This window comes from Dryobates pubescens, chromosome 12 (genome assembly GCF_014839835.1).
Source record: "Dryobates pubescens isolate bDryPub1 chromosome 12, bDryPub1.pri, whole genome shotgun sequence".
NCBI classification, from domain to species: Eukaryota; Metazoa; Chordata; class Aves; order Piciformes; family Picidae; genus Dryobates; species Dryobates pubescens.
This window is the reverse complement of record NC_071623.1, coordinates 14755387-14775664: the sequence shown is the minus strand read 5'-3', so window position 1 is coordinate 14775664 and position 20278 is coordinate 14755387. Positions and strand designations below refer to the sequence as shown.

Here is a 20278-nt window from a genome sequence, read left to right as displayed (position 1 = left end):
TGAGGAACCGCTCTGCGATTTATTGGCTCATTTTATGGAAGACCAGAGATTCCCTAGTAAGTGTTCTAAACAGAAAACAGGACTAAAATTAGTGATGGGAGAATCAACTCTTCAGGCACTTTGAGGACTGCTGTTTTAGTGTGTGCCACCATCAATGAGGTACTGTGTGTCGCCTGCAAAGGGCACCTGCCCAAAGGGTGTGACAGCAACATGCGTTATCAAACTTCCTGCCTGCAAAAGATTTGTTAAGGACAATTGAAAACTGTTTTGCCCAGAGTGAAGAAAACATTGCACCTTTTGCTGTAGCTACCTGTTTATGAGCAGCAGCTGCCACAAACAACACAGGCTGTCCTCCTTCAAAGTCACAAAGATGCACAATATTCTCCATTTGCCGCCTGAAGGGCAACTGCCCCTGCAGTCATTCTCAATGCAGGAGGGATAGTGGTGTGCATGAGTGAAGAGTCGTCACTGGTTGACATGTCTCTACAATCACTGCACTATTAAAAGCAAACATAGTTGTCAAGGCTGAAATGAGCACATTATATATTTTACCTCTATAGTAAAAAATACCTAAGAATCCCCTCAGAGATAGCTTGTTTAACAAATGACTGGTCCAGATGAATATGAACGATTTCAACTTGAGTACTCTGGGTAGAATTTTTGAGTTGCAACCTCCAGCAAGCATTCCCAAACATAAACAGGAACGCCTCATCCAAATCGACTAAGCCCAGGTAAAATGGTGTTACTAAAAAACTGTGGAAAAAAATCTGCATTAATTTGAGCATGAGGGAAAACAGGGCAGCATAAAAGAGATCATGGCTACACAGCATATTCAAAAATCTTCTCTCTTCCCTATTATACAAAATGCATTAAGAATGCACTTGTGACTGAATTTTCCTGTGTTCAGTTCAAAACTACAGACCTTTAATCTGAGAAGCAGCTTTGTTTCGATCATCTCATTTATAAAAAAACCACCATCAAGCTTGTGCTCAATTAAATATACATATGTATATATAAAAAACATACAAAAAGTACAAGATAAATCACATTAAGAAACTTTTACAGTGTAGTAGTCCTGATTATTTTATTCTTAAGGGCCAACTGATTCCTTTTTCTTTCCTTCTTTTTGTTGTGTGCACAGAACCTCAACGTGACCTGTTCCAGAACTCAGCGTAGTGCCGCTGCACATAATTCACTTTTCTGTGCAGTTTGTTAAAAAAGAAAAAAACCCACAACAACAACAACAAAAAAAACCCAACCCCCACACAAAAGCAAAAACCAAAAAAAAAAAACCAAAAAACCCACACACACCACAGGACGAAACATTCTTCTTAAATCAAATTCTATTTGTGAATTCAGCAAAATAATTTCTATAAAATAAAACAGCAAAATATTTAAATAGTATAGGGTGGGCTGTATCTGTTTTGCAGGGGTATTTGGTTTTTAGACAGGTTCCAAAAAAAAAAAAAAAAAAGAAAAAAAGAAAAAAAGAAAAATTACACACATTCAAGTTACCAATTTTCATTTAAATACAGTATTTACTGATGCATTTCTTGAAGTCTTTAAACAAATGTTTATTCTGGAATAGAAGATACCTCAGAATTGTATTTGACTAACCAGTAGTTTCTTTTATAATCCAACCCTGCTTCTAATGTTAAGATTTCCTGTATAATGGATAAAGAGCTAAGACAATTCTCGCTTTCAAGTAGAACTGTGAACGAGCAGAAAACCAGCAAGTTAACTTGGTGCAGTGGCACTCACAAGTACTGTGTGATTTTGTTGACTTCCACTTCACTGGGATGCAGTAGAAGGAAAGTGTTAGAAGTTTATCTAATAAGCTCTACCAAAGAAACAAAACAAGCACACCAAATACAGTCTATTATGCTCCAGGCATCCTGGCATAGCAAATTTTTGCATATTTGTTTTAAATCTTTTAAATTCCTATTACTGAAAACTAAGTGTTCTTTATCCCACCCAGAGACAGAACTGCCAAACATCAGATGTGAGGAACATATGTGAAACTGAAAACCACTTGTTTGTCACATTTTCCCCTCCCCACTTTATAGTCTAGGTGTAAGAAGAAAAAGTTCTGAGCAATACAGTTGTCGCACTGGGACAACTGCTGTAGCTTTTTCTGTCTTTTCTTCCCCCCACCCCCCCACCCCTCCCTCATTGGCTACACTAACTTGGTGTGAAGCCATGCTAAATGTTACAGCATAACTATAGCTTCAAAGTGATTAACCTAATACCAGAATGAAAAAGGCAATGGGAAAAAAAAAAAAAAAAAAAAAAAAAAAAAAGAGATCTAGAAACAATGTTACATCACCAATTTTCCACATCAACCAAATAATTAAAAGGTTACCAGCCATTACGTTGCTCATAGTAAAATCGACTCCAGTGGCAAAGAATTAACATGAAACTATTTTGTGGTTGACATGGATAGGCTTTTTTTTTTTTTTGTTTTTTTTTTTCTTTTTTTTTTTTTTTTTTTTTTAAAGGAGTTGATCTGACTGCCATGAGGCAGGCAACACTGGTTGCAGAGCGCAGCAGATGTATCAAGAAATTATTTTTTTTGTTGGTTTTTGTTTTGGTTTTTTTTTTTTTTGTGTTTTTGTTTGTTTTTTTTTTTTTTTTTTTTTTAGATCTGTGAGTCTCATCAAGACCAAAAAAAAAAAAAATGTTTCTTGCTCAAGAATTAACAGTCAAACATTAATATACTATATACACCTTTGCCATTTACACATTAGCATCAGGCCATTTATTACAAAACACTATACACTTTCCACTGCAGGCGGGTTATATATTGACAGCAATTTTCTGCAGATAAGACAGTGAATAGACTCTCCACTCCAGGTTGATTAGGAATAGTTTGGGTTTTGTTTGTGGGTTTTGTTTTTTTTTTTTTCTTTTTCTAGTTTTAAATATTAGCCAGACACAGAGAAAGGTTGGACTGTAAGGCCTGGGTGCACAGTCTTGATGGAGCAAGTTAATTGATTATGTGCATTTCACTAATCTTTCGTCTGAGGCGGGGAAACTTCTTCACTGCCTTCATAGTTTTCTTGTGCTCGTTGGCCAGTTCGCTGAGGGTTGTTCATATGATGTGCTGCCGGGCCTGTATATGGCTGTCCATGCACGTGGTTATTCTGGAATAAAGCACAAACATTTCAAAGGGCCGTGAAACTTGGGGGGCTGTTTCCCAAGACTACTGACTGACTCTTCCCCTCTACAATCCGACTATCAAAAAATTCCCTCAACCACACCGAAATTCCGGTGCAGTTGCAGCTACATGAGCACACGTCGCAGTTTATTCACTCCTCTGAATCACATCTTTCACTTACCCTTTTTAATTGACACAAAGTAAACACACTTTCAGCTTGTGGAGATGAGAGGATTAGGTAAAACAGTAATCCAAGCTTTTGAGTAACAGTTACATGCAAAGCAAAAGCAGCAAGGAACGAACAGGAAAAAAAAAAAAGAGGCTACCTATGTGCTGCAGACTTTGAACTATGCACGATTTTATCAAGAGATTCAAACAGCCTGATTTTTTTCTTAAGACAAGGCAAAAAAAGGGTACTTTCACTTTGAAGGGAGAAAACTCTGCTGCTACAGAACTGAATGAAATCCAGACCAGTAGTAGTTTTCTGCAGATGCTCTGCCCCATTTTCAAAAGTCATACACACATCTGGTGAATGAAAACACCTCATCTATCTACTGTTTTGCAGAGTTTAACCAGCTGTGGAGAAACCAGGAATATGAGGATTGTGTGTGTTAGTGAGAAATGCCATCTCTTGCAAGAAAGTGAACACATCACAAGGGGAATGGTGAGGTTACAGTATGTGCCTGAACTCAGGAGGAGCTCAGAAAGGAGTGGGAAAATCTGCATGACTTACCAACTGCTCTGCTGAGAACACCAAGTAAGGAAAGCAAGATCAAGGGAAAATGGGTTTGGGCAGGAAAGGAAATTAAATTAGCAGACTTGGAATACATAAAATGAATTGGAACAAAAAATGGCAGCTAACAGGGGATCTAGTAATTTAGTAAATTAAATGAAAAACTGGTTATGATTTCTTTCAGGTCTGGCTTTACACTGAAAAACACTAACAAAGCAGCCATTTAACATAAAGAGATCAACATTTTGTTTGTATTTAAGATGTAGAGTTCAGTGTTGATAGCACAAGTTATATGTGAGAAAGCCATCTGCATTTTTCTGAAAGGCTTTTGAGATCTGATTTTGTATTTTAAAACAAGAATGCAAAACAAGCAAATACGACAGAGGCAAATTTAATATGCCCTAGGCTGTGAAAACTTCTGTTCCCCTGTTCTTTCCATCACTCCCTGATCTGATAAGACTAAAATTCTCACCTGAAACTCTGATGGTGAAACTGTTCCTGGCAAACTGGAGGGGTAATTTCTAATTCCCCTACATAGCATATTTGATAACAACACACTTTTGACTAAAAGCCTGTAATTTAAGTTACCCTAAATGCTAAAAAAAGCTAATGTGGAACTCTGAATAAATGGTTGAACTCTGGGCTTTTACCTGTTGATATTGGGAACCAGGTGAATGGGGATACAGTGGGGCATCTTCAGGTGGAGAAGACTCATGTTCATCTGGGGCATCAGGATCATCTGGTTCCTAAAAGTTTGAAAAACATTTATTTAGGTAAAACATTACAGTTGTTCTATCTAGAACCAATCTCACACACAAGTGATTATTTCAGATATGCTTGGAGAAAAATTCCATCCTACTGTGTCACCTACAGCTTGGACTGCACGACATAAAGTGGAAAGAATGCACAGGAATGTAACTGAAACCAACAAAAAGATAAATCCATAGTCACAGAAATAAATCTGTATTTATAGAACGTGTTACTTCTGCATCGACCAGAGACTGCTGCTAAGGTTCTATTATTTCACAGAACCACTTCACTCATTGTTTCAAAGGAAGACAAGTTAATTCTTTACCTCCTCTGGGCAGAGTTCACAGGCTTTTGCAAGAGTCACCCTAGCACTGTGCGACCTCTCTAGGAAGTAGCCGTTTGATGTTTCATTGCTTTGTATTGGTGGAGACCAATTGTTATAGGTGTACTGGGGATTGCCAGTGTATGGCCTACGCTCGAGCTCGTCTCCAAGCCATTCTACTGCCCAGGTCCATTTTCTTTTCAAATCGCCATTGCTCTGCAGATGGAAAACAAATGACTCAGAGTTATTTCCTGTATTCTGCAAAAGACAAGTATTTTTCCCTTCCTATACACAGAATAGCTGAATGGCCTGAGCCAGACTGGAGCTCCAAAGGTCATCTAGTCTGACCTCCCCACAGTCAGCAGGGACATCCTCAACTAGATCAGGCTGTCCAGGGCCTCATCAAGCCTCACCGTGAATATCTCCAGGGAAGGGGCCTCAACCACCTCCCTGGGCAACCTGTTCCAGTGTTCTACCACCCTCACAGTAAACAACTTGTTCCTACAGAAGCTGTTAGAGAACAGACCACAAACACATATAGTGTTGTTCAACAGATCCCTGAAAAATCCTTTTTGCACAAGGAAAACTTCGAATTAGAAAACGATTCTGTAGATTTGTAGCTGTTTCACTGAAAAATGAGTGTAAATGTAATCAAACTGCAATCCCACATATTGACCATCTGATACAGGAAGCTTTGAATGAGTTGTACTTAGAAGTTGTAATTTCATCTAAGTGATGATAACTGAACAACTGGTGTTTGGGCTTGGTTTTTTCCCTTTTTTTTTTTTTTTTTTTTTTTTTTTTTTTTTTTTTTTAAACAGAACTGGAAAAAAACATCTGAAAAAAAAAGCATCAAGAAATAGAACAGAAGGTATCACCTGAAGAATCTGGTAGGCTACAGCACAGTTGGTGAAGAGAGCTACCATGCACTTTATACACTGGTAAGCTCTTTTCTGATAATGATTCTTAGAGCGTTGAATGGTGTCGAATAGTCCATCCCTGTCATCTGGGATTCCCTTAAGTGCATTGTGAATCCTACAAAAAACCAAACAACCCAGAACTTCAGCTGTTAAGAATTGTAGTGTTTGAATAAAACTTTCAACTTACAATGTAATTATAGAAAGGACAGCTCACATTCTGACTTCTGGTTTTAGCAAAGAGGTTTGTTAAAAATCAGAAAACTAACTTGATGTCACTTGGGTAACTTATGCCTTTAGCACAGTTGCTAATATTTAAACACTTTCTATTAGATATATATATATAAAAAAACATGCAAGTATGACTAATTCTAGTTACAGCAATCAAGTTTAACTAGTTCATTTTTATCACTTGTTTTTCACATTGACCTAATTTATAAAACAGACCTGTTAACCCAAGAGGCCCTTACAGAACTGCAATAGTTGAATCCTCAACCTAACAGTTAGTGCTTCTCAAAGATACTCTCCTTTAGATGCAGTTGGTCTGAAAAGGGATGAAGGATATGGACTTGTGCATGAGAAAAGGGATTTGGGCACTCCCTGGAACTAAGCCCACTTTTCATGCCTTCTGCTCCTGAACAAGGGGTGGATGAATCAACTGCCACCCTGAAACTGGGAAAGAATTTTTGTCTTTGAGAAAATCAGCCAGGAGGGCATGGAACCTACATGGATGTCTCAAAGAGCTACACTCCCTCTTTCTTTACAGCCCTGGTAACAGCCAGCAAACAGAGTCCATGCAGCCAGCAACCCAGGCTCCATATGTAAAGCATCAATGAGCTGATTTTTAAATGAATGGAACCTGTAACACTATTATCCCAAACTTGGCAGCTGAACTTGTCAAATCAAGAGAAAGCTATGAGAATGGGTCTGATGCCAAGGAACAGCAGCAGCCATCTCACAGTACAACAGCAGAACAAGCACATCATCAAAAGATCAGATGATGTTTGTTTTCTAATAGTCAGAAGATACTAACTACCATTTGGGGCTTTTTCTTTGGAAGAGAAGACAAAGATCATTAAAACTCTACAATTATCATAGCAAAACCCAAGAACAGGACAGACACTAGTCCTTCAGGTTAGTGGCAGAAGTGACAGCAATAACTCAGAGGGTGACTGAAGCTGGCTACTTTATACCCCTCTGCTGAAGCCTCACACAATTCCAGTCAACACTGTTATTCCTGAGACTGCAGCCTTGAACAAGAAGTGATATACATCTTCAAGTTTAGTGAAAGCCACACTACAACATTCAACCTCCTTTATAAAACACAGCACTATCCCTAACAACCACTTCCACGATTTCACAGCTGTATTTCCACCCCTGAATATATATTATTACACTTTGCATCTACTGAACTACGCTCAGCCTCCTGCATTCTGGGGATTTAAAGACAACTTCTGAAGTCCTTTTCAGGAAGAAACTATGCACGAACTGCATTATATTACAAACAACTATATAAAAAACTGCAACGCCTATGGATAAAGGGTATTCCCATCCCTTACCTAAGCTGCAGTTCTTATAAAGAACAAAGAAATCCCTCCAACTCAGTCTTCATGTTTCGGAGTGGAGTAAGCTAGATCACTATCTCTTCCTAGAGCATCTTCTAAAGCAAGGCTAGACAACTGATAAAATCCTAAGAATGCAGTCTGCTTCTCCAGATTAAGTACATGAGTTCATTCCAACACCCTTATTGCCACAGCTCTTACACAAAGTATTTTAAATGTCATGTGACATGGCTGAGAATTATTTTGTAAATCCAGTACTACCTACATTCACTTCTTATGACAAAAAATTATGTTCTGAAATATTGACAGCTGTCATGCTGATGACTTCTGTTTTGTGTTTCCACATCTACTGCTACTTCTGTATAAAACACCTGAAAAATTTACTATTCTCTTAACTGGTCAGTATTTGCAATAATTGCATTTTTATATCTCAAATTTCAAATGCCCTATTCTGTAGGGAGACAAAAATTATGTTTGAAATTGGATGAATATTTAATATACCAAAGTTGAAATTAACTTGAAATGTGATCACACAGAAAATACTGGTATATCAATCATGCTTCTCTCTTCAATTCATGCAACTGACATGCTTCTTAGTAAGACCAGGCTATGAATGGACCCTGAATCTTGAATGAGATGCTTCAAAAAAAAAAAAAAGAAATCAATCTAAGCATCTCACAGTAAATGACAGTGAGTTCAGCCTAAACGGCACATTCTCTTCTATGTGAAAAATATTGGGTTTATAGGACTAAGTAGCAAACTTCTCAACAGTAAGGAAAAGTGAGAAGGTGAAAAATTGTAATTTAACATAAAATTTGAGATAAATTGGAAAAAAAAATGCTTTGTCCTTTTATTTTGATGTGATGTATGTTTAAAGTCAAATTCATGAAAGGATTAGCACCAGAACCATGGGAAAACAAGCTGTACAAAACATCACAATCCTGAGTTATAAAACATCAGGTAAATACTAACCTGTGAGTTTGCCAAGAGTCCTCAATTAATAGGATTTGCAGAAGCAGATCCAAGTAAGGTCGAAGCTCGTATGTATATGAGTATGCAACCTGAAAAAGTAAAAATGCAGAGGATGTAAGAAAGCACTCCTTGAAGCCTGCAGACTGCACTGTGTAACACAAGAACACAATCCACATGGATTTTACCAAATTAAAAGGATACTTCAAGATATAATGTACACTTTTAAAAAAGATTCTGTCAAGAGTTTTTTGGAGGTTGTAGGGGTTTTGGTTTATGTGTTGTTTTTTCTTCTTTCCTTTTATTTTGTTTCTTGGCTGGGGGGTGGTGGTGGTGTTTGTGTGAGGGTTTTTCTGAGGTGCAGGTGTTTACTGGTTGGTTGGTGACTTTTTGGTGGTTCTTTTTAATATAGTAAGCTTTGTAAAGGACAAAGTGTTTCCTCATCGGTTTTAAACATAACTGATCTGAAGCACCAAGTACAAGATGCTGAAAAAGCTACCTTAAAAAAATACAAACGGGTGTTTTTCACTGATACTGCTACCTTTAAACAGTATATTCAAAGGTTGTCCCAAAATGTAAAATATTTGGCTAGTAAAGTGATTATTATGATTCTTTCAAGTGCCAAACAAAAGATCATAGAAAAATCTCATATTTACATGGGGGGGGGGGGGGGGGGGGAAATGAGTGAATATAAAGACGAGCTAACAGAAGTAAAAAAAAAAAGAATTATTATTTGGAGTGCAAAATTGTGAGTAACCTTACAGAGATTACAAAGGAAAACCAAGACAGTCCCAAAGATTCTTTTCCGAGTCTAAAGCCAAATATGTTCTGCAGACTTGTAATAAAAAAAAACTTACGAACATACTCAAAATAATGATGAAGGAGATCCTAAGAAATAACTCTAAGTGGCCACACAGCGTAAGACGCTCTTTTATTGGTAACGACAGAAAAGCTTTAGGAAATGTTCCTGCAACACATTCCTCAGTCACCTTACTTCCCATCCTTAACATCTTAACTCATAAAAGCTCCACTGCTTTCCTAAACTCATAAAAAGACATCTCAGCACTCCAATATGATGTAAGACTTAAGAGTGTAACTCCTGATGGAAGATGCCATCTTAAGTAAAGCTTATTTATCAAGCACCTGCTCAGTATTTAATGCAACATTCCTATATATAAATACACAGCTATTTTTCCATTTTTACCTGCCAAAGAAGTTCACTGAGGACAGTGGAAGAAAACTGAGGATTCTCCCAACAGCAGAATCGAAGCAGCTTAATGGTCTCTTCAGAGTTGCTGCAATCTTCAATAATTTTCTTCACGTAACTAGTTCTCACAAACAAAATGTCTGCTACGTTCTGCTGAAGTGCCATTATAGGTTGAGATAAATTAGGATCACCGTAAGGGTTGCCAAGTGGGGGATTACCTAGAACAAATGGTTATTACAGATGAAAACGTACTGAAGTACTTTCTGTGTAGACACAACAAAATACAAGCTGGTGTAACTCACCAAAAAACAACAGCTGCAGGGAAACCTCAAGCCTGCCTTAACAGTTAGTGTTCTTTAAAAATAACTACGGTATGAAATAACTAAGTTTGCTGATTGTGAAGCTTGACATCTGCTGCCTGAGAGAGCTGCTTTTCCCTCCCAGGTAAGATGATGCAGTGTCAATGAAAGCAGAACAGCTGGAGACATGTTCATATACAAGAAGAGAAATTTGTTAGTTTCCTCAGTGAAATCCTCTTATCTGCTTCACTGCTTGTGTAACAGCCCATATCTATCATATTTTTAGGACACAAGGTTTATTTACCTACTCACTAGGCAATGGGAAAGAGTTCAGCGGAATACCTGTCAGAACAAACCCATCTGAATCACTGAAGCATAGAAAAAAGTAATACAGTCTTGAAAGAATAAAAACTACTGCATTTTATTCAGCAGCCTTCGTTTTATCTAAGGAAAGACTGCTGGATTTGCTCCTGATGTTTCTAAACTTAGTAGGATTTAGCATTATTGTTTGAAGATGCCTAGAAGCCCAAGGGAGAACTCTTCTAGCCTAACATTCTGAAGCAAAAAATAACTTTACTCTGCAAAGAGTAATTATAATTAGTAGTCAGAATAATGTTCCTACATCTTCTGTTAATTTATTTTTTTTAGTAGAACATTATGAACATTGTGAATATACAATTATTTTTCACAAGCAGAAATCTCTTTTTAGTGTAAGCCTCAAATAATGCACTGGAAATAAAACCAAATAAAAACTGCCAAATTGTTCTGAAGCTTATTATAGCACAGTAAAATTCTCAGTTCATTAATCTTACTATAGCACATTCTGGCTTATTGACTTCACAGCCCAACACATCAGGCTGTAATGAGTTTGCCATTAAATAGATTCTCAACAAATCCCTAATTAGGTTTTCTAAATTATACTTAACAGAACATGTACATATACAGGCTATAAAGTCCATGCAGCCCAACATTCTGTCACCATTTCTCAAAAATAACTGCACTCTGTTCAGCTACCAGAGATATTAACGATTTATAACATGGCCGAGCAATTTCTAGCTGATTATCTTTTATAAATCAAAGTGCTGGCTTCTGTTTCATGTCTTCAATGTGAACAAGCACCAAATGATTTTCAAGAGCTATCCACAATGCAAGGCCTCTTCACTGATAAGCAGCATGAGGCATTTCAGAGCCTGCTATAGTGTTTTCCCCGCACAGATTTACTTTTATACTGGTCATATGAAAGTAATCTATTATATTATTGCCTATTCAGAGTCAAAAGACCTTTATGCAACTCTTCAAAACAAGATTAAACTATTCTAAAATCATTGCTATTTTGTAATCAACAAGCTACTACTTTACTACTCAGATTTTAGCTTTAAGGAATAAGCCAGTAGGGCAGAGCAGCTTTGTTTACAACAAAGAGATTTCTGTCTTTAAATAAAAGCAGTTACTAAACATAAAAGGCAAACATGTTCCAGTTAATCCATTTTACACATAACAGGTAAATATGCACAAAATAAATTTACTGATATATTCAATTAGTGTAAGGAGTATTTGAAATTTACTATACCATTAATAGAAGACTGCATCCGGGATGACACATTGCAGCAACGGATCAGCTGTGACACAACAGTGTATAGTTTCCCCAGTTCAGCATACTGATATTTAATTGGAGGACCTGGACCCTCATCCAGAGCCACAAGCATGAAAGTTGCAGGAACATTTAGTTTCAGAAGTTGTGTCTTCTCTGCTACACCTTTATGGGGGGGAAGGGGTAAAGATGCATTTTGTTTCTGGTACTGCCAATACTTTCTTTAAGAAAAGAAAAATAACTACTGTTTACATGATTCATAACTTTTCACCTGCTGGGTTTTATTATAACCATCATTTATGTTTCCTGAGGAAAAAAGATGGTCCAGTCAGTAAAGATGCACAAGACAATAATGTTCAGCTGAAAAATCACACTGAAGGGCAGCTGAAAATGACTACAATTTCGTAACAGTACTCATTAACACTTAAATAACTATCATCTGTGTTAACAGCAAGTCATCAAACAAGTCTTAGACAAATGAATCTTTTTATGGTGAGGGCCATGATAGGATGAATACCTCCAACAGTATGCTTGGCTATTCTTCCATCATGTCCTAGATACACAATACAAATTTAAGTCATTTCAAAATGTGTCATACCAAACAGTTAAGTGTAAATAAGTGGCAAACTCAAGAAAACAAACCAAAGTGATCAAAACCAAACAAATTGAGAAAAACCTTCAAACCAAACCAAAACCCCAACCAAAAGCTCCCACACATACAGCTAGTTTAATTGCAAGAATACTTTGTACATACTACACAAATACTTACCAGTAAATTCATGTCCCTTCTGATCTTGTATTCTGTTTCTCAGCTTGGTTAGAAGTCAGAATTTTTTGTATGTATTTAAGGTCTTTTTAAAATTTATTTTGAAATACAACTGGACCTTACCTATCATCTCTCTGACAAGAAGGAATCCAGACAGCACCTTATTAATTTATGGTATTTTTAAAAATCATGCAGGTAGTTCTCTAGTTACATCCTCTGTAGAGCTGATTTCTCACTTGCTTTGATGTGAAGAATGTATTACTTGGTTTCTCAAGTGTCAGACAGTTTAATCTTTCCCATAAAACTTTGGGTGCTGCAGAGATTAGCTATTGTGGCTTCTCAACACTAAACATCCATACAGCAGCCTTCAGTTAACAGCATTAAAACAACCACAGCTGCTTAATATTTTTGTGTTTATCTTTGCAGGGTAGACTGTGGTAATGACCAGACCCATAAATAAAATTGTTATGCTTTTCTGTCTGGCTTCTGAGCGTTTTCCTAGTCAGAGGCTTCAACTGCACTATGAAAAGCTAGCAACAAAGTAAGTTAGAGGAGAACTGAATTTCTCTTTTCAGTCATGACATGAAGTCTGCTCTGAGAGTCAGAGTGCAGACAATCCTGCCTGACAAGAGAATCCTTTGGTAGGCAAAAGTGACACACATTATAGATGAAATTAAGGTAACACAATTGCCTAAATTAATTGTACAGATAGCAAACTAAATGCCATTAAAATTGTTTACCTGTTTGAAAGAGCTTCCAGAACTTTGTGTGTGTCAATTCTATGTCGAAACGCCAAAATAACTCCATTTGGACTGATGTATTTGCCTAGCAATTTAGCCACCAAGTCATCTATCAGAAACTCACATTTTAATCTGCTTGCATGAGCAGATAACCAGCAATGGTCAAGCTACTCACTACTGTAGGTGTTCTGTAAAACTTCCAAGGGCACTTGATCTCTCAGCTTTATACCACTTTACATAAAACAATGAAAATATCTTGTATTGGAGTGAGGAGAGTGACAAACTATCACTATGGCACAGTGTTGTATCTTGTTTAGAACCTGCTGTAGAGAGATGCCTTGTCACTTAGGCTACCACAGATGACACAGAAATGCTATAAGACCCGAGTAACTTGGGAAAGCCAAGAATGAAGAGCTCTCTGACAATTCATTAGATGTGAAACTTTGACTATCCTCAACTTCAGAGTGTAAAAGTAATCCTTTATTCATTTGACTTGCATTTCATTACTTTTAATTGCTCTTCCTCAGGGCAAATATATGAAGTAGCAACAGATTAACCCACCTGAGAAACAGTTCATTCAATCAATCACCAATTGATTTTCATCATGCTGGTAATGCTAACAGAAAGCATGATTACAGCTGTTCATTTGAATGCCAATAGGACTGATACCAGCTTACCACTCTTCTGGGAACAGTTACCACTAGTATTATTTTATTCTATTCCTAGTATACAGCCTAGTGACTCTATATGCACAGAGCCTACATAATCCAGAACTTAATACAAATTTTTGTATACTTCTAAATCTATACCTATTTTTATTTTCATAATGCTAGACAGAATTAAGATCCTGAAGAAAAATGGGTGATGCTAGAAATGCCACAGTCAGTATTTCATGCCCATTACAAAACTGACAACCACCTCATCTCAGATGCTAAAAATACATATTCCTATGTGATCAAACTCCCTCATTCCATTTTTCATCAGAAAACTCAGAAAATCTCTTGTCTCAAGCATGGGGAAGCTTTATTTAGGCCTTGCAGAAACCCTGCTTTTTCTTGCCCATTTATCTTGAAGGAAAAACACCATCTGATAAATTTACCTGATGCATTCTTTTACCTCTTATGTCTATGGTGAAAGCATTCTGGCAAGAAATGATGTCTGAAAAACAGACAGATAGATCTATTTCCTGTCTGCCACAGAGTCTTTAAAGGGAAGACAGATACAGAATCAGTGTTTTGCATTCATATCTGTGAACTTCAAAGATGAACTAAAGAAATTAATACTGAAAGGGCACAATTGGAACATACAAAGCATGATCATCTATGCTGATGTTTCCACAAGGGAGAGTCATGCCTCTCTTCTCTCTTTTCAACTTTTATCTTCCTCAACTTCTTCAGGCTCAAACCAGCTGACCGACCCACATGCTCCATGGGTCTCATGACTTCTCTGCAAATGAGCCCTGAACAAAGCATTACCTCCCTTGCCATTTTCTCACACCCTCTCAAGACAGACAAGTCATGGATAATCTTCCAAGGATGGCAGGAAAACTAAAGCCCCAAACTCCAAACTGGAAGAAGACAGATGGTCTAGAGAACATTTGTATGCTAACATATGTGTGTTGCCACAGCAACCCCAGGCAGTGCTACAGGCTGGGGTCAGAGTGGCTGGAGAGTAGCCAAGCAGAGAGGGACCAAGGCGTACTGGTTGATGGTAGGCTGAACATGAGCCTGCAGTGTGCCCAGGCAGCCAAGAGGGCCAATGGCATCCTGGACTGTATCAGAAAGTGTGGCCAGCAGGATCAGGGAGGTCATTCTGCCCCTGTACACTGCACTGGTTAGGCCACACCTTGAGTCCTGTGTCCAGTTCTGGGCCCCTCAGTTTAGGAAAGATGTTGACTTGCTGGAACATGTCCAAAGAAGGGCAAGAAAGTTGGTGAGGGGCTTGGAACACAAGCCTTGTGAAGAGAGGCTGAGGGAGCTGGGGTTGCTTAGCCTGGAGAAGAGGAGGCTCAGGGCAGACCTTGTTGCTCTCTACAGCTACCTAAAGGGAGGTTGTAGCCAGGTGGGGGTTGGTCTCTTCTCCCAGGCAGCCAGCACCAGAACAAGAGGACACAGTCTCAAGCTGCACCAGGGGAGGTTTAGACTGGATATTAGGAAGAAATTCTTCCCAGAGAGAGTGATTGCCCATTGGAATGGGCTGCCCGGGGAGGTGGTGGAGTCGCCATCATTGGAGGTGTTTAGGAGGAGACTTGATGGGATGCATGGTTTAGTTGATTAGGTGGTGTTGGATGATAGGTTGGATGTGATGATCTTGAAGGTCACTTCCAACCTGGTTTATTCTATTCTAATGACAACAATCCACCTGAGGCTGAAAAACTGGGTTTTCCTGCTGATACCTGTGTAACTGGATCATTAATAAAAGTTTAATTCAGTGTCATCAGCATAAGGGTGTGTAATTTGCTTACCTAGATTGGCATACATCACAAACAGATTGAAATACTGTTGCAAATGGCGCCCATGTTCAGATACTTCCCTTCGTAGAAGATTTAGTACCGCTCTCAGTAAGTGATCACTTAAACTTAAGTTATCATAAGTCTATTAAAAAAAAAACCAAACAAACCAATAATTAGTGGTTCAATCTATGAGATTCATACAAGCTCCAAAATACTAGCACTGGTTGGTCTTCTGTATCTCACAAAAAAGCAGATAGAGAATAAGACTCTCATCACTGAAGACCATGTAAGTTCAAGAAATTATGCTCTTATAGAACCTTTCAGTTGAACTTTTTCACCAATAGCAGCTAGGCTTAAACAGTCAGAAAAGCACCTGCAGTTCCACTGTGAACATTATAGACTCAGACAACCACATCACCTCTACAGGTGCATTTCAAACATCTCAAGAAACAAAACGCTGTCAAACAGCATGTGGCCTGAACTTAACATGAATTACTTTCCTGGATACGGCAGTGGAAGTAAGTGGGACAATATGAATAAAAAATGTCATGCTGTAGACATTAAAACCATGACAAAGCAAAGCTTCTAAAAGGTTTATCTTTTTAAATTTCCATAGAATCATAGTATCAGTCAGGGTTGGAAGGGACCACAAGGACCATCTAGTTCCAACCCCCCTGCCATGGGCAGGGACACCCCACACTAGATCAGGCTGGCCAGAGCCTCATCCAGCCTGGTCTTAAACATTTTAATACAGTCCAAGCAACAATATTGTATGACAATTATTACATTAAGACTTCATCTTGTTTTGATTTTGTTTCTTTTGTCAGTTCCAGGTGTATAAAATTAGGCAATTCACTGCCTACTCCTAGTCAAAGCTAAGATTTTTGGCAATTTCAATTTTGCAAGATAGAGGAGAAAAACCTGGGAAACTAAACTCCTGCATGTTTTTCTGGGTTTTGTTTGGATTTTTTTGGTTTCTTTGTTCTTGGTTGATTGTTCATTTTTTAAATTCTAAATAAAAAACAAGGATTCATTCCTCCCCCACCCCCTTAAATTGCTATAACCCAGGACTGACTTTGCTGATTTCACACCTGCAACTCAACTCGAAGTTCTCACCACTTAGCCTTCACAGAGGTTTACAAACAAGGGAAAAATGGAATGCCGCTGACAGCAATTCTCACACAAACTGGCTGAATTACATCATGTTATGTAGTGCAAAATGGGACTGTACAGCTTTCTCACCAATACTGATGCATCTGCTCCAGAATTTACTTTACATTAAATGCTCATCATGAAGAAATAAGACTAAGTTTCAGAACCTTTTCATTAGTATCAAACTTATTTAGTATTTACCTGACTGGAAGGTCCAGGAGAGGCAAAAGGTGAAGGACACGGTCCATCTTGCAATGAAAAATGTGCAATAAATACTATAAGTTTTGCAAATGCACCTCTCACTTCTGCACTAGGGCATTCCAAAAGGTACTCAGAGAAGCGGTTTGAAACATTAAAAAGGACGTTGTGTGCAAACCAAAAGCGTACATTCTTGCTGTGACGAAGGAGGATGCATAATGCATCATACCTGAAATAGAAGATGACACAGCTGAGAGATTATGCCCAAATACAGACATAAATGAATTTTAGCAGATATACTCTTTGAAGAAAGTTTAAGTTAAGGGCAATCCCCAAATATTTGGCTCACAAAATGCCTACAATCAGAGAAATTGTAGTCCCTATAGTGAGGCTCTGTTACTAGTAAGCACATATTTAAAAGTCACTTTTGATTAGAAATCTTAGCACTCAACTGTGACATTTTCTACTATCACCCACAAGAACTATGAGATGATTACATCCCCTAAATCTGCTCAAAGCAGGTCCTAAATTGGCAGCCATAATGGCTGAGAGAGAGGTGGGGGAACTGGGGAAGAAGATGAAGAGCAGAAAATATGAGGTGGATTTTGTGAGCCATGTATGAGACATAACTAAATATGTAACCTATCAGAAATTTATATTCTCATTTACACATGTAAATAAAAACCCCTCAGAGAAAAATTATCTGTTGCAGAGAGGGTCATGTGTGACTTAAGCCTCTTGAAGCAATTATTTGAGCCCCACTTAAAACAAGAGGAGTAACTTAGTTACTCTAAAAGCTGGTATTGGAAAAAATCTTCATGGGTTTTCCATGTGTTAGACAACTGCTTACTAGTAGCTCATAAACCCCTGGTCATCATGAATGCTAGATTTTTCTCCCGAGTTCTATTCACACTCCTCTTCCTAACGCAGAATAATTTACCTTAACAACTCAAAAGCTGTGATGCTATGAGTAAGATTGCACTGTTTGTTATACTACAGATTTGAATAACAGGCCCCATAGCCATGCACATAAAGCACTCTCCTAAGACAGCCTGAAGACTAGGTACGTATTTCAGAAACAGAATACATATGAACTGCAAAAATGGGCTGAAAAAAAGGGATTTCTTTAAAAACACTCAAACCATGAACACACCATTCTGGGAACTGGTCAGAATACATAACCTGTTAGTTTTGCCTTAGCTGTAGATTCTACTCCTTTATCCTTTTTTAAAATAAGAGAGAGACAAACCACATTTAAGCTCTATTTGAAAATTAATTTTGAAGATGTTCAGCTCAGCAGCTTATTTCAAAGCTATCCCCTCCCCACCCCACCCCCCCCAGTATTTTCTGTTCAAAATTTCCCTCCTTTTCATGTGCACCTTGATCATGTATTCAGGGGAGAGGGGGAAAATGGGACTGGCCACTAACATCTTTTATTGCAATATGTATCTAAGTGGGATCTTTTAACAAACACCAAACTTCCAAAACTGTTAAAAGACAAGATACCAATCACTAGCAGGGCCACGGACTATTTTCTTCGTATGAAATCCTGTGGTGAAGAGAAATCTAGCAGCAAGCTGAATACTAATCATCGTTATTTCTTCTGCATCAGGCAACAGATGATCTTGTCCTAAAGAAAAATCAGAATACTCACATGTAGACAAAGTAAAAGCAATTAACTTTTAGTAATTTACATTCCAGATTGCTATTTTCATCTTGATACTGTGTTCCAATTTACCAAGAAACTTGATCAAACCAGCCTCTAGCTTCTGTAACATACCATTTGAAAATGCAAGCTTTAGACAGGTACCTGGAGGCTAAAATATGTCAGTTTTAAAAATTCCCTCACCTTTGAGAACTGCCTTCAGCAGAACAGCACACAAACAGAAGTATTTTAACATGGCCTGTACATAAGCTGAATAATAGTTGAAAGTTTATAAAAAGCATTTTTTGTTAAATATTCTGGCACTTTATCGCTTAGGTGATAACAGGTGTTCAACTGCAGAGGTCCATAATGAGAGTATTCATAGAATCATAAAATGGCTTGAGTTGGAAGGAACCTCATCTAGTTATCTAGTTCCAACACCCCTGCCACAAGCAGCAACACTTCTCACTTGACCAGGTTTCTCAAAGCCTCATCCAGCCTGGTGTTAAAACACTTCCAGGGATAAGGCATCCACAATTCCCCTAGGTAACCTGTTCCAGCGTCTCACCACCCTCACAGTAAAGAGTTTCCTCCTGATGTCTAATCTAAATCTGCCTTGCTCTAGCTTAAAACCACTGCCCTTTGTGCTATCATTACATGCCCTTAGAATCAGTCCATCAACAGTTTTCCTGTTGGCCCCCTTAAGGCACTGGAAGGCCGCTCTCAAATTTCCCCAAAGCCTCCTCTTCTCTAGGCTGAACAGGCTGAATTCCCTCAGCATGTCCTTACAGAAGATGTGCTTCAACCTTCCAACCATCTCCTCTGGACTCTCTCCAACAAGTCCATTCAAAGGAGAACACACAAAATCTTCACCGGCTATACGAATACTCCACAACACAAATCAAAACTCTTCTTGCAAGAAATTAATCCACAATTATTGCATTAATGTACTAACCTGGAGGAGGGTTTAAGTAGACACTATTACAAGTAAGCAATTTCTTTATGAACTGGAAATATTCTAGGCTGTACTGCATACGATTATGCATGAACTGCACGTTCTGCTTCCGTACGCTTCGTTCGATGGCTGATGGCATTTTAATCTGATGGGGTTTAGTGGTGATGGCAAGTTCTGAAATGTATTTTATTAGTTCATTGTCTTTGTCTATCGTGTCCATACGCTCGTAAAAAAGAATGTAAGCGTTCCACCACCTCTTCTGGCGTCTGTAGGACATACGCTTCATCATGTGATCAAACACCTCTCCCATGTACTCTCCACCAAAACACTGGTTCTTCATCTCTTCGTCATCGTCCATTTTACACTCAGTCACATCACCATCATCGAATTTATACCATCGATTCTTCTCACCATCTCCCCCATTCCTCTGGATGATGTAAGAGTAATAATGTCCTCCGCTGGCCTGGCCACTGTGCACGAGCACACCGACAAGCCTGTATTTTGTGCTCCCAGAGTGCTCGTTTTCAGACTGTTCGTTTTGTATAATCTGATTTTCAGGGTTTACATCATCTCCTTCCAATTTCGCTACACCTGCCACTGTGTAAGGCTCCATGTCCAGCTCTCGTGGAAACTCAAAATAATCATTGAATTTGATTGCACATTCCCTTTCCCAGTCATAATCAAATCGTTTCAACTGGATTGCAAGAACCGGAGGCAACTTCTTAATCAACAAGCGTTTCACTGTATCAACCTAAAAAAGGACATCAACAGTTACCAGCGCTTCAGTTTCCATTCACATACTCTTATCAACAACCAAATTCAGTAATTACAGGGTAATTTTTTTTCCCCTCAAGATGAACTAA

General features: G+C 38.3%; 1 protein-coding gene across 3 annotated transcripts in view; it reads right to left on the bottom strand.

Moving 5' to 3' along the window:
* Window positions 1–2892: 2892 nt before the first annotated feature.
* USP9X (ubiquitin specific peptidase 9 X-linked) overlaps window positions 2893–20278 on the bottom strand; it is a 95868-nt gene continuing 78482 nt past the window's right edge. For all 3 annotated transcript variants that reach the window (XM_054166087.1, XM_054166088.1, XM_054166086.1), the window contains 11 exons: window positions 19416–20166; window positions 18322–18445; window positions 16819–17044; window positions 15478–15607; window positions 11487–11672; window positions 9615–9835; window positions 8414–8502; window positions 5841–5997; window positions 4966–5178; window positions 4541–4636; window positions 2893–3143 (listed from right to left, as the gene is read on the bottom strand). In XM_054166087.1, the coding sequence (XP_054022062.1) occupies window positions 3009–3143; window positions 4541–4636; window positions 4966–5178; window positions 5841–5997; window positions 8414–8502; window positions 9615–9835; window positions 11487–11672; window positions 15478–15607; window positions 16819–17044; window positions 18322–18445; window positions 19416–20166 (2328 nt within the window). In that variant the 3' untranslated portion in view covers window positions 2893–3008. The remainder of the gene's footprint in view (window positions 3144–4540; window positions 4637–4965; window positions 5179–5840; window positions 5998–8413; window positions 8503–9614; window positions 9836–11486; window positions 11673–15477; window positions 15608–16818; window positions 17045–18321; window positions 18446–19415; window positions 20167–20278) is intronic.